This window comes from Saccopteryx leptura, chromosome 12, assembly GCF_036850995.1.
Source record: "Saccopteryx leptura isolate mSacLep1 chromosome 12, mSacLep1_pri_phased_curated, whole genome shotgun sequence".
NCBI classification, from domain to species: domain Eukaryota; kingdom Metazoa; phylum Chordata; class Mammalia; order Chiroptera; family Emballonuridae; genus Saccopteryx; species Saccopteryx leptura.
Window position 1 is genome coordinate 34654869 of NC_089514.1, and position 15367 is coordinate 34670235.

At 47.0% G+C, this 15367-nt stretch overlaps 1 protein-coding gene across 11 annotated transcripts in view; it reads left to right on the forward strand.

Annotated features, from left to right (window-relative positions):
- The window catches only part of ADAM22 (ADAM metallopeptidase domain 22), a 262410-nt gene that overhangs the window by 34235 nt on the left and 212808 nt on the right, over positions 1–15367 (forward strand). For all 11 annotated transcript variants that reach the window (XM_066354308.1, XM_066354297.1, XM_066354298.1 and 8 more), the window contains exon 3: positions 12164–12240. In XM_066354308.1, the coding sequence (XP_066210405.1) occupies positions 12164–12240 (77 nt within the window). The remainder of the gene's footprint in view (positions 1–12163; positions 12241–15367) is intronic.

The window sequence follows — 15367 nt, forward strand, 5'->3', positions numbered from 1 at the left end:
CTCCTTAGTTGTTCATTGATTGATTTCTCATCAATGCCTTGACTGTGGGGCTACGGCAGACTTAGTGACCCCTTGCTCGAGCCAGTGGCCTTAGGCTCAAGCTGGTGAGCCTTGTTCAAACCAGATGAGCCCGCGCTCAAGCTGGCGACCTTGGGGTCTCGAACGTGGGTCCTCCGCATCCCAGTCCAACGCTCTATCCACTGCGCCACCAGTGGTCAGGCATGATAACTCTTCTTTTTGTCCCCCAGGGCCTGATATGTATATTTCCTCTGACATACGGTCTGCACTTCCCAAAGGTTGAATGGACTCTAACTTATCCTTTAGTTATAACAATAAACCTACAGTGTGTATTATTATTTTTCTCTTTTAGAGATGAGGACTTTTGGTTTAGAGACTTTAAACATTTTGCCCTAATTTGTAAATGGGAGACCCAGAATTCAAATCCAGCTCTGCTTGATTTTAAAGATCATGTTTTTTGTTTTATCTCATTTTATTTTAAAATGTCCTGCTGCCATTATCTATTGTTCTTATGATACTCAATGCAGAAGGTTGAATTTTATGAATAGTTTGGTTAAAGATGATATGCAAATTAATACAATATATTATATAATACAGTTTATGAAAGCTATGGGCATGATTGAGTTGACTGGATGGAAAGGGGAGAGGTATTTAACAAAAAGTCATAGATATAGGTATATGATTAGAAACACTATGTATTAGGTAGAACTATTGAATATAATCTTCTGTTAACAAATGCCATTGTAATATAGTTCTGCTTTGTAAAATTAGTTCTGTATCTTAATTAGCCCAAGGAAAACTATCTTGCTAATGTGGCTACACAAATTCTAGAATGAGGAATCTTTTTTTTTGTTTGTTTTGGTTTTTTTTTTAGTGAGAGGAGGAGAGGCAGAATCAGACTCCTGCATGTGCCAAATTGGGATCCACCTGACAAGCCCACTAGGGGGCGATGCTCTGCCTATCTGAGGCCTATTGCTCTGTTGCAACTGGAGCCATTTTTTTTTTAGCATCTGAGGTGGAGGCCATGGAGCCATCCTCAGTGCCTGGGGCCAACTCGCTCTAATCGAGCCATGGCTGCATGAGGGGAGAAGAGAGAGATAGAGAAGCAAGAGGGGTGGAGAAACATATGGGTACTTCTCCTGTGTGCCCTGACCAGCAATTGGACTTGGGACTTCCACACACACCAGGCCGACGCTCTACCACAGAGCCAACCAGCCAAGGCATAATGATTAATCTTAATGTTGATATGTGATATCAGTCTTAGTGAGCTCTTTTGTCAGAAGTTCACATAAGGCAGTGGAGTAATTATAGTGAAGTTATTGTGGCCTTTTTATTGGCCTACTCTGATGTAGAAAAAGTAAGATAATGTATGTGAGTGGTTATTGGTATATATATTTTTAATTGAACTCAGTGTACTAGACATTATTAATTACACCTGCATGTTTTGAAAAACTAAGTTGAAGTAATCAGATGGCAAAGAAGTATTTCAGATGCAGAATAGCTAAAGATTCTGTTACTTGCATTGAAGAATTTTAAATAACATTCATCGCTTTCACTGTTACCATGTTGCACAGTACCGTTTGACTGACAGTGCTCCCACCCACTGGTAGTCAGTGATGCATTATTCAAGTTGGACTTAATTAAAACCCTTGTCTTCCTCCTTGTGTCAGAGTTCTGATTCTACCATGAAAGTTTTAGTGTCAACTTTGCTTTAAAGAATGGTTATGAAGAAGGCAGTCTTGAAAAGTTCTTCTGTATTTGCTGTTTGGGATTCGTAGGTGGGCCCCAGCTCATTGGCTCTAGGAGACATGAGGAGAAAAAGACAGGCTGTCAAGAAGCAAAATACATAAGGAGCAGGGGGGTTATAACTTCATATTTAAATTTCAGCTATTGCCCATGAATAATAAACAGACCTCAATCTGTATCGGGTTCTTCTAGTCCTAAAATTCTGATTCATTTTTGAAATTTGAAATGAAAATTATCCTTATGTAATTATATTGGTTTATTAAGTTTGTTTGCCATCTGGTTATTTTATATTTTTGCATTTTTCTCCCTCAGTCTTTTGTTTCATGGCTTCTACAAATGTCAACCTCACTGCTTGTTTCGGTCCTTCAAACCCACAGACACACACACATACTCTACCATGCCTCTGCAGTTTTTTCCCCATTAATGATGGATTTCTACACACATTTTAAACCCTAATTCTTAATTTCTAAGGTTATAATCAGATTGGCTTTAGAATGTGTCAGATGTGGTAATGTTGATTTTTCTAATGAAAACAGTTCTAAAGATTTTTTAAACTACGTTTCTTTTCGTACACTCTAAAGATGCATTGTCATGACTCCAGAGCAGAGCCCAGGAAACCCGCCAGCACCTGCAGGCTGCAGGACGAGGGCGAGGACGAGGGCGAGGGGGAACATGGCGGAAGGCTGCCAGCACCTGCAGGCTGCAGGAAGAGGGCGAGGGCGAGGGGGAACATGGCGGAAGGCTGCCGGCACCTGCAGGCTGCAGGAAGAGGGCGAGGGCGAGGGGGAACATGGCGGAAGGCTGCCGGCACCTGCAGGCTGCAGGACGAGGACGAGGGGGAACATGGCGGAAGGCTGCCAGCACCTGCAGGCTGCAGGAAGAGGGCGAGGGCGAGGGGGAACATGGCGGAAGGCTGCCGGCACCTGCAGGCTGCAGGAAGAGGGCGAGGGCGAGGGGGAACATGGCGGAAGGCTGCCGGCACCTGCAGGCTGCAGGACGAGGACGAGGGCGAGGGGGAACATGGCGGAAGGCTGCCGGCACCTGCAGGCTGCAAGGGCGAGGACGAGGGGGAACATGGCGGAAGGCTGCCGGCACCTGCAGGCTGCAGGACGAGGACGAGGGGGAACATGGCGGAAGGCTGCCGGCTCCTGCAGGCTGCAGGACGAGGGCGAGGGCGAGGGGGAACATGGCGGAAGGCTGCCGGCACCTGCAGGCTGCAGGGCGAGGGCGAGGGCGAGGGGGAACATGGCGGAAGGCTGCCGGCACCTGCAGGCTGCAGGACGAGGACGAGGGGGAACATGGCGGAAGGCTGCCGGCTCCTGCAGGCTGCAGGACGAGGGCGAGGGCGAGGGGGAACATGGCGGAAGGCTGCCGGCACCTGCAGGCTGCAGGACGAGGGCGAGGGCGAGGGGGAACATGGCGGAAGGCTGCCGGCACCTGCAGGCTGCAGGACGAGGAAGAGGGGGAACATGGCGGAAGGCTGCCGGCTCCTGCAGGCTGCAGGACGAGGGCGAGGGCGAGGGGGAACATGGCGGAAGGCTGCCGGCACCTGCAGGCTGCAGGACGAGGACGAGGGCGAGGGGGAACATGGCGGAAGGCTGCCGGCACCTGCAGGCTGCAGGGCGAGGGCGAGGGCGAGGGGGAACATGGCGGAAGGCTGCCGGCACCTGCAGGCTGCAGGGTGAGGGCGAGGGCGAGGGGGAACATGGCGGAAGGCTGCCGGCTCCTGCAGGCTGCAGGACGAGGGCGAGGGGGAACATGGCGGAAGGCTGCCGGCTCCTGCAGGCTGCAGGACGAGGACGAGGACGAGGGGGAACATGGCGGAAGGCTGCCGGCTCCTGCAGGCTGCAGGACGAGGGCGAGGGGGAACATGGCGGAAGGCTGCCGGCTCCTGCAGGCTGCAGGACGAGGGCGAGGGGGAACATGGCGGAAGGCTGCCGGCACCTGCAGGCTGCAGGACGAGGGCGAGGACGAGGGGGAACATGGCGGAAGGCTGCCGGCACCTGCAGGCTGCAGGACGAGGACGAGGGCGAGGGGGAACATGGCGGAAGGCTGCCGGGGCCAAAGCGCCCGCTCGGCGCCCACTAGTGTGACTGTGGACGGACGTCTGCCCACCCTGGCGTCAGTTTCCTTATCTGTCAGTAAGGATGTTGTCTTATATGAGCTCTAGGGGTTCTTTTCCATATTATTGTATGGCACTAAAGTGTTTCATAGTTTTTAAAATCACAAATTATGCCTATGCAGTAATTCGAAAGAATGCATTTCTGAAAAATGATATTTTTCAAATACCTCTGAGAGCATTTAGCTTTTAATCTTCAAGTAAAGTTAATAAATATTAGAATTTTCCTTTGGCAATATATGTTAGGCACCACCCCCCCAGAGGAAAATCCTGATACTGTTCTAGTTCTTTCTTCTCAAACATTCATTTTCTTTTTCTTTAAACCAAAACGGCAAAGCCTAAGATTAACTTTCTGAGAGCTACCCAGGCTCATGTCAACAGTGTTGAATAATAAGCTGGATTATTAGTACCACATGAATTCAGTGTAATTCTACTTAATTTCTTATGTCTGTCAGCTAACGTGAAGTAGGAAATACGTTTCTTTTCTTGGGCCTACTTGTTGGATCAAAGTTATGCGGGAGGGAGGCTCCTGAGTGGTAGAAGACCACACAGAACGTGAGGAATCCATGCTGACATTTGTCTTAGTGGTCACCACAAGGAGTTAGGTTTGGCCGGAAAGTCTTCTGTTTGGTCCTGTGTCTCGTGGTGTCGGTGCTTTGATGATAACCGAGCCGCGGAGGAAAGGGACGTTGCACACGGTGGAACCTGGGCTTCGTTGAAGCTGCTTTTTCAAATGTTCAAGAACATTGCCAGAGGTGCTGTATTAGTTTCCGTTGCTGCTGTAATATATTACTACAGACTTCGTGTCATAAAACAACAAAAAAATAATTAAAATTTTTTTTATTTATGGATTTTAGTGAGAGAGAAAGGGAGAGAGGAAGAGTCAGGAACATCAGTCTGTCCCTGTGTGTGCCTTGACCTGGGGACGGAACTGGCCACCTCTGTGCTTTGGAATGACACTCTAACCAGCCGAGCTGTCTGGCCAGGACAGTAATTTTCATAAAGTTCTGGATAGCAAAAGCCCAAAATGGGTCTAAATGGCTGAAATGAAAGTCTTGGCAAGGCTGTGCTGTGTCTGGAGGCTCTAGGGGAGAATTGTTTCTTGCTTTTCCCATTTCTAGACATTTCTTGGCATGCAGTTTTTTCTTCGCCTCGTTCTAATCTCTGTTTGCATCCCCTTTTCTGACCCTGACCCTGACCCTGACCCTGACTCTGACCCTGACCCAGACCCTGGCCCTGACCCTGACCCTGACCCTGACCCAGACCCTGACCCTGACCCTGACCCTGACCCTGACCCTGGCTCTGACCCAGACCCTGACTCTGACCCTGACCCTGACCCTGACTCTGACCCTGACCCTGACCCTGACCCTGACTCTGACCCTGACCGACCCTGACCCTGACCCTGACCCTGACCCTGACCCTGACCCTGTCAGACTCTGGTTGGATTGGGCCCACCTGATAATCCAGGGTAGTCTCCTCACTTCAGTGTCCTTAATTTAATCGCATGTGCCAAGTCCCTTTTGCCAGGTAAGGCAAGCTGTCCCTAGGTTCTGGGATTTAGGGTGTGGGCACATATGGGGCCATTATTCCATCTGCCTTAGATCTCTTCTAGTCATTCAGGTTGTCACTGAGATGTCACCTCCTCAGAGAAGCTTCCAGGACCACCTAGAAATCCACCTACCCCGGTCACCTGTTTATCTTTTATTAAAGCAAAGAATAGTATATTTTAAAACTTTTTTTATTTAATTGCTTTAATTGTTTATTTTCTGTCATTTTACTGTCACTTTTTATCTCACTAGTGTAAAAACTTGGTCAGTCTTCTCTACTATGTTGTCTGCCAAGTCTAGATAGGCCCCAGCGCTTGGTAGACTCTCAGATGTTTGTTGAGTGAATCAATCTTGGTGCAGTCTAAGGAAGCCTTCCTTACATGAAAACTATATTAATACACTCCTATTCCTCCTACTATCAATAATGCAAACATTCTTTACGGAACAGCAGTTAAAAATACTGTCCATAGATTTTCTTTTGAGTGTTAGTAACATGTTTCTCCTTGGGACATGGATGAGATCAGTAAAATAAAATACCAAATGTAAAATGAAGCTACAGGAAAAAGAAAATATAAGGATGAGCAGAATTAAGGCAAGCAGTAAAGCTCTTGCTAAAAAGGAATGGTGATATTATTTGGTCCACGCTGTCGTCATGATACTATGTTGAATGAGATGTGGCCTCTGCCCTGTTCACCACAGTAAATGTGGAGGAAACAACCGAGGAGAGAGAGGCTCATTTCAATGGAGGCATCAGTTCTGGTAAGCAGAGCTTTCCTCAATCTGTTCCCAAAACATGGTAGTTAGTGCTTCAGGAGACTGAAAGAGCTTTCAGACAAAAGGAAAGACATGACCTGTTGGCATGGCATTAAGAACCACCCTGATGGAAAGACTGCATTTTATAACCAAGTAATTTATAGCGGTTCAATTGTTCATTTATGTATCCAGGCGATTGATAAAATACTCAAATGAATTAGTCAGTGAGGAAATACTTACTGAGTGCTGACCTGATGCTGACCAGTACTCCGTCCCTGATGTCAGACTGAGTGCTGACCTGATGCTGGCCAGTACTCCGTCCCTGATGTCAGACTGAGTGCTGACCTGATGCTGCCCAGTACTCTGTCCCTGATGTCAGACTGAGTGCTGACCTGATGCTGCCCAGTACTCCGTCCCTGATGTCAGACTGAGTGCTGACCTGACGCTGGCCAGTACTCTGTCCCTGATGTCAGACTGGGTGCTGACCTGCTGCTGCCCAGTACCCCGTCCCTGATGTCAGACTGAGTGCTGACCTGATGCTGCCCAGTACTCTGTCCCTGATGTCAGACTGGGTGCTGACCTGATGCTGCCCAGTACTCCGTCCCTGATGTCAGACTCAGTGCTGACCTGCTGCTGGCCAGTACTCCGTCCCTGATGTCAGACTCAGTGCTGACCTGCTGCTGCCCAGTACTCCGTCCCTGATGTCAGACTCAGTGCTGACCTGCTGCTGCCCAGTACTCCGTCCCTGATGTCAGACTCAGTGCTGACCTGACGCTGGCCAGTACTCCGTCCCTGATGTCAGACTGAGTGCTGACCTGACGCTGGCCAGTACTCCATCCCTGATGTCAGACTCAGTGCTGACCTGCTGCTGCCCAGTACTCCGTCCCTGATGTCAGACTCAGTGCTGACCTGACGCTGCCCAGTACTCCGTCCCTGATGTCAGACTCAGTGCTGACCTGCTGCTGCCCAGTACTCCGTCCCTGATGTCAGACTCAGTGCTGACCTGATGCTGGCCAGTACTCCGTCCCTGATGTCAGACTGAGTGCTGACCTGCTGCTGGCCAGTACTCCGTCCCTGATGTCAGACTCAGTGCTGACCTGATGCTGCCCAGTACTCCGTCCCTGATGTCAGACTGAGTGCTGACCTGATGCTGCCCAGTACTCCGTCCCTGATGTCAGACTGAGTGCTGACCTGATGCTGCCCAGTACTCCGTCCCTGATGTCAGACTGAGTGCTGACCTGATGCTGCCCAGTACTCCGTCCCTGATGTCAGACTGAGTGCTGACCTGATGCTGCCCAGTACTCCGTCCCTGATGTCAGACTGAGTGCTGACCTGCTGCTGCCCAGTACTCCGTCCCTGATGTCAGACTGAGTGCTGACCTGATGCTGCCCAGTACTCCGTCCCTGATGTCAGACTGAGTGCTGACCTGACGCTGGCCAGTACTCCGTCCCTGATGTCAGACTGAGTGCTGACCTGATGCTGCCCAGTACTCCGTCCCTGATGTCAGACTCAGTGCTGACCTGCTGTTGGCCAGTACTCCGTCCCTGATGTCAGACTCAGTGCTGACCTGATGCTGCCCAGTACTCCATCCCTGATGTCAGACTCAGTGCTGACCTGCTGCTGGCCAGTACTCCGTCCCTGATGTCGGCCAGTACTCCGTCCCTGATGTCAGACTGAGTGCTGACCTGATGCTGCCCAGTACTCCGTCCCTGATGTCAGACTGAGTGCTGACCTGATGCTGCCCAGTACTCCGTCCCTGATGTCAGACTGAGTGCTGACCTGCTGCTGCCCAGTACTCTGTCCCTGATGTCAGACTGAGTGCTGACCGGATGCTGGCCAGTACTCCGTCCCTGATGTCGGCCAGTACTCCGTCCCTGATGTCAGACTGGGTGCTGACCTGCTGCTGCCCAGTACTCTGTCCCTGATGTCAGACTGAGTGCTGACCGGATGCTGGCCAGTACTCCGTCCCTGATGTCGGCCAGTACTCCGTCCCTGATGTCAGACTCAGTGCTGACCTGCTGCTGCCCAGTACTCCGTCCCTGATGTCAGACTGAGTGCTGACCTGATGCTGCCCAGTACTCCGTCCCTGATGTCAGACTGAGTGCTGACCTGCTGCTGGCCAGTACTCCGTCCCTGATGTCAGACTGAGTGCTGACCTGCTGCTGGCCAGTACTCCGTCCCTGATGTCAGACTCAGTGCTGACCTGATGCTGGCCAGTACTCCGTCCCTGATGTCAGACTGAGTGCTGACCTGATGCTGCCCAGTACTCCGTCCCTGATGTCAGACTGAGTGCTGACCTGACGCTGCCCAGTACTCCGTCCCTGATGTCAGACTGAGTGCTGACCTGATGCTGCCCAGTACTCCGTCCCTGATGTCAGACTGAGTGCTGACCTGATGCTGCCCAGTACTCCGTCCCTGATGTCAGACTGAGTGCTGACCTGATGCTGCCCAGTACCCCGTCCCTGATGTCAGACTGAGTGCTGACCTGACGCTGCCCAGTACTCTGTCCCTGATGTCAGACTGAGTGCTGACCTGATGCTGCCCAGTACTCCGTCCCTGATGTCAGACTGAGTGCTGACCTGATGCTGCCCAGTACTCCGTCCCTGATGTCAGACTGAGTGCTGACCTGATGCTGCCCAGTACCCCGTCCCTGATGTCAGACTCAGTGCTGACCTGACGCTGCCCAGTACTCTGTCCTTGATGTCAGACTGAGTGCTGACCTGATGCTGCCCAGTACTCCGTCCCTGATGTCAGACTGAGTGCTGACCTGATGCTGCCCAGTACCCCGTCCCTGATGTCAGACTCAGTGCTGACCTGATGCTGCCCAGTACTCCGTCCCTGATGTCAGACTCAGTGCTGACCTGATGCTGCCCAGTACTCCGTCCCTGATGTCAGACTGAGTGCTGACCTGATGCTGCCCAGTACTCCGTCCCTGATGTCAGACTGAGTGCTGACCTGATGCTGCCCAGTACCCCGTCCCTGATGTCAGACTGAGTGCTGACCTGACGCTGCCCAGTACTCCGTCCCTGATGTCAGACTGAGTGCTGACCTGACGCTGCCCAGTACTCCGTCCCTGATGTCAGACTGAGTGCTGACCTGATGCTGCCCAGTACTCCGTCCCTGATGTCAGACTGAGTGCTGACCTGACGCTGCCCAGTTCTCCGTCCCTGATGTCAGACTGAGTGCTGACCTGACGCTGCCCAGTACTCCGTCCCTGATGTCAGACTGAGTGCTGACCTGATGCTGCCCAGTACTCCGTCCCTGATGTCAGACTGAGTGCTGACCTGATGCTTCCCAGTACTCCGTCCCTGATGTCAGACTGAGTGCTGACCTGCTGCTGGCCAGTACTCCGTCCCTGATGTCAGACTGGGTGCTGACCTGATGCTGCCCAGTACTCCGTCCCTGATGTCAGACTCAGTGCTGACCTGCTGCTGGCCAGTACTCCGTCCCTGATGTCAGACTGAATGGTACTGAGGAGGCGGGGAGAAGGCGGCTGGAAGAGGCTGGGAGACTTTGTGGAAGAGGAGTGTTTGAGCTGCACTGTGTTCCTTCAAAATTTATATACTGAAGCCATACCTCCTAATGTGACTATATTTGGTGATAGGGCCTTAAAAGAAGTAATTAAGGATAAATGAGATCGTCAGTGTGGGCCATGATCCAATATGACTGATGTCTTTATAAGAAAAGAGGGGAAAGGGGGTGGGAGAGAGGTAAGTAGACAGAGAGGTAGAGGGAGATATGCAGGGGCACACATGCACTGTGTCATGTGAGGACACAGTGGGAAGGTGGCTGTCTGCAAGGCAAGGGAGGAGGCCTCCGGGCAAACCAAATCTGCCAATATTTTGATCTTGGACTTCTAGCCTCCAGAACTCTGAGAAAATACATTTCTGTTGTGAAAGCCACCTAGTCTGTCATGCTTTGTTATTAGTCTGCCAGAGACTAATACAAGAAGGAATTTGATCTCAGTCTTGAAGGATAGATAGGGCCATTTCTGAGAAATGGGATTAGTGAAGATCACTAGGGTCTGGTTCAGAAAAGCACTCAGCACAAGTGACGGGTGAAAACCACAGAACAAGTTGAAATGTATGTAGCTTGTTGAATTAAAGAGCAGAGAAGAGCCTGACCAGGCTGTGGCGCAGTGGATGGAGCGTCGGACTGGGATGCGGAAGGACCCAGGTTCGAGACCCTGAGCTCGCTGGCTTGAGTGCAGGCTCATCTGGTTTGAGCAAAAAGCTCGCCAGCTTGGACCCAAGGTCGGTGGCTTCAGCAAGGGGTTACTCAGTCTGCTGAAGGCCCGCGGTCAAGGCACATTTGAGAAAGCAATCAGTGAACAACTAAGGTGTCGCAATGAAAAACTGATGATTGATGCTTCTCATCTCTCCGTTCCTGTCTGTCTGTCCCTCTCTCTGACTCTCTCTCTGTCCTTGTAAAAATAAATAATTTAAACCCCCCCCCCAAAAAAAAAAAAGAGCAGAGAAGAGACCTGAGTGTGAATGTGGTGTGGGTGGTCCTTGAGGACTTGGGTACCATTGTGTCCTGGGTGGGGGAGGTGATTGTAGATCTTAATATCCAGGGAGAGAAGGTTTGTATTTGACATAGTAGAAAATCTGGGTCTTCTTTGGGATTTTGGTATGATGTCGGTTTTAGGAAGGTCGGAGAGGATGTGATCTGTGGCAGAAATGAAAAATATGATGTGACTCCAAGAATGATCATAAAAGTAAACAAGAAGTGAGAATTGGGCGCGAGCTGGGTGTTACTAGGAAGGACGTAGAGTTAATGAAGTTAATGGGGCTGAGAGGTGTCCAGAGAGTTGTCCTTGGGGTTCCATGAGGACTGGCATGCTTGCAACTGAGCTACTGCTCGCCCCCTCCCCCCCTTAAATACTTGAAAACAAAAGAGTTATCCTTCCTTTCCAAAAAGCTTTACTATTATTAATTAAGCACTTTCTTCCACCTGACACCATAACTTACTGTGTGTGAAAAGCCCGGGGGTGGTTCAGCTGCCCTTAATGCCCACAGGACCCGAGGGCGTTCCTGCCTAAGAGGCACTGGTTCTCAGGGAGCCGCAATGCCATCTGCTTGCACGCTATATAAATTCAGTCGCTCAGATGGTTCTTATCTCTAAAATAGTGTTTGTTTTTGCACTGTAGGATTTATGCATATTTATCTTAAAATTTTGGGATACTATAGAAACATATAAATTAAAAATTCAAATAATTCACAGTCCTACTGCTTAGATATAGGTGGTCTCAGTATTCAGGGAGTCAAACAGAGTGAATGGTTTTGCTTCCTCCTCTTTTTCAGTTAATGCGCATGGTTATTCAATACAGTAATATTATATTGTTGGTAATACTATATATTTTTTAGTTTAGAGTCCCTTGGTGATTTTCTCTGGGAGTTCCAAAAATGACATGAGGAATTAGCAATTTTTTTTTTCCCAAGAAAGTTCTGATAGATGGTATTTGCAGTGGATGGGCAGAGGTTGAGTCTCACTCTTCGATGTGGAAACCTCTATGAAATTGTGTTTGGTAAATTAGAACTCACACATTTTTAAAGGATGTATTTGTGACAGCATGAAAAGGTTTTTTAGGTCATATTCACCATATTATTTTACTCTTATATTTTGCTCTATTTCTCTTTTAATGTACAAAACTTAATGTTAAAGGAGCCAGTCAGTTAATAGAGAATAAAATGAAGGAAGTTCAGTCTTCCTGGAAATGGAATGTTTAGCTACTTGAGATAAACCAGCAAGGTAGGGAACTTGCCCTCCTTGGTGAGGTTGTATTAATACTTTACTTCGGATTGGTCAATGCTTGGCTTCTAAGGTGTAAATTTTGCTTTGTTTGCATTTAATGTCCATATTGAATTGGCTTTCTAATTTGTGATACTGTAAATCTCTTTTTAAGTTATCATAAGAAATATTTATCATCTGATTGCTAGGGCTGAATAACGAATACCTTTTATCTTTTTTGATGTTGCAGTTGACTCATGTTGACCAGGCTAGCTTCCGGGTTGATGCCTTTGGAACGTCGTTTATTCTCGATGTCATGCTAAACCAGTAAGTCTTTGCTGAGCTGCACTTATTTCTGTCCCCTCACATTGAATCCACGTTCTTATCATTCTGTAAAGTTTTGTTTTCTCACTGTATTTTACTTCATCTTCTGCTATCAGTTAAATACTACATTTAGAACTATTATATCTATTAATATTAATATCTATTATATTTCTTGTAAGTATAAAGGCTGGCAAAGAACAGGAAATAGATATCTATTTGAAATTGAACAGCTGGAACAGATTTAAGAATGTGTTATGGAGAGCAAGACTTACTCCAATATTTTGCATAAGACTATGCGTGACCTAGGTTTCTATGACTGACAATAAATTGTGAAAATAATACTTTTGGTACTAAAACATCTTTCTTAAGAATAGCAGAAAAGAGAATGTTACCTTTTTTGGTTAATGATTCAGGGGACTGGTTGCGTGATGTGTTATTCTTAATAATGCCTTTGGACAGTTTGGTTTGGGAGTTGATTTCTGTGAGGTTTAGGGGTATTGGGATCATTCTGTATGTACTACCTAATTTTGGAAGTTGTTATTTGTCTACCTAGAATTTTAGGTTTGAACCAATAGAATGTTAGGTTTGAAAGTGGTTTTTGATAAATTACTGGATTTAATCTCTTCCCTTTGGGTAAATCCAGTGTCTAATAAATCTTACAGGACTTCTAGTTGTCTGTTCACTTTTGTAAAAAAGCATTTGTATCCCACGTCTTATCATGGGCAAGTGGAAAAAGACCAGGGCTCTGCCAGCCAGTGTTTCTGAGCTGAGCAGCAGTGGCCAACAGCTTTGCCGAAATCAGCCTTGCAGCAGCTCAGGAAGAACCTTTGAGGCTAGAAGGACAGAAAGGAAGACCTATAATGAGGAACCACGTGTATCCCCAAAACAGGATGTAGGAGGCAGGACTTAGAGCTGTGATATCCAGATAAGTAAGTAGTCACTAGCCTCTTGTGCAGGGGTCCCCAAACTACGGCCCGCGGGCCGCGTGTGCCCCCTGAGGCCATTTATCCGGCCTCCACCGCACTTCTGGAAGGGGCACCTCTTTCATTGGTGGTCAGTGAGAGGAGCATAGTTCCCATTAAAATACTGGTCAGTTTGTTGATTTAAATTTACTTGTTCTTTATTTTAAATATTGTATTTATTTCAGTTTTGTCTTTTTACTTTAAAATAAAATATGTGCAGTGTGCATAGGGATTTGTTCATAGTTTTTTTTATAGTCCGGCCCTCCAACGGTCTGAGGCACAGTGAACTGGCCCCCTGTGAAAAAAGTTTGGGGACCCCTGCTCTTGTGGCTTTTAGATATAAATTAATTCATTTAAATAAAACGTGAGATTCTGTTTGTCAGTTGCATCAGCCACATTTCCAATGCTCAGTAGCCAGGTGCAGCTAATAGTCATCTGATTGGACAAGGCTAAACATTTCCATCTTTGAAGAATGTTCTGTTGGATGGGACTGGCTTAGATTTCTTTTGGGAAGTGAGCCCATATGACCATAGGAACTGTTGGATTACTGAGCTACATCAGTCATTTTAGTCCAAGTTCAATGGATTAATTTAATAATTAATTTACTAGTATTCTAATTTTTATGGACTTTTCTTACAAATTTATGGTAATACCATTTTTGCTGTATTAATGTGTTAGTTTACTTTTTTATTAAACTGTTTCAAAAGGTACATTTTATAAGTAATTATTCCTTCCCACATTTTTGTAGTTCACAAACCATTTCAATACTAAAAAGCATTGTGTTATACGGAAATTGACTATAGGGATGATCCAATAATGGGAGTTGGTTCTTCTTCAATAATGTATATTTAAAAAATGTAACATAGATTATATTTCTACTGTGCCCATTAAAATAGAATTTATTTATTTATTTTTGTTTTTAAAATAATGGCCTAGCACATATATAAGTAAATATTTTATAACACTGTATTTTTTAATGTAATTTCATATGGTATGACTAAGATTATATTAATATGATCTGTATCTTATATTTCTGCTTGATGTAAACACCCTAAAATTTACATGTTTAAATGACCCATTGCAGTTTGTTTTTCAGTAATGTTGGTATTAAAGTTCTGAAACACTTATGATAATGGCATACATGCTCCTTAGAAAAATAATGAAAAAGCAGAAGAACAACCTGCTATAGTTCTACCACTTGGAGACTGATTGCCCGGTTTGAAGTTGTACCCCTCTCTGCCCTCACTCCTCCGTCCACCCTACTACTGTTCTCCTGCCTTGCCTAATTTTAAAAATATTATTCATCACCATTTAGGTTGAGATAGGTTGACTCACATGAAGTTGCCATTTTTTGCAGGGCAAAAGTTTGACTGCTAGTGTTTTCATATGATCAACTAATGTCCCATATTTCATTCATTATTCTGTTCATTGTCTATTTTCCTCCACTAGAATGGAAGCTCCTTGAGGGCAGAGATTTTCTTTCCTTGCTACCGAAGCCTTAACACAGAATAGGTGTGAAATTGTTGGGACTTCACACTGAATTGGGAACCAGAGGCAGGAATTAGGCAGGAGACAGAGGAGGTGACCGGAAGAGGATGGCTGTCAGTCAGGGAAGGGCAGCAGCAAGAAAGGAAAGGAGGATCAGTGTTTGGGACTAGCGTCCAAAAGCTGCACTAAAAGCTGCACATATCTCTTTAGATGGGACTTGGAAAGTCGGTTCCTAGGTTTCTATTTCAGTGACTCTTCCCCATCCCCCCTTTAAGTCATCATTCTGTGCCTAGCCCTGGCCTTGGTTTCGACTTCCTGACATTTGTCACACCTTGACTTTCAGTTTTCAAACAAAGAAGGGATATTTATTCATGCCCATTCTGCCCAAACCACACTACTTCCTTTGGAGAAATCTGAGGCCCGGCGTGTTCTGCTCTGTGCCTGAAGGAGGAATACATATGATCGTGTGTATCAGAGTATGGAACCGAGGATAATAGGGTGAAGCAGAACTTTTTCTGAGATACTAGCAAAAACCTCCATTGGGCATTTTTCTTCTTACTGCAATGGAAATTTAAAATGATAAGAAATCAAAGGATAACATACGAGCATAAATAGAGATTCCTGAATTGAGAAATATACAAAGTGCTTTTTGGGGGGCATTTATATTAAACATAGGTGGC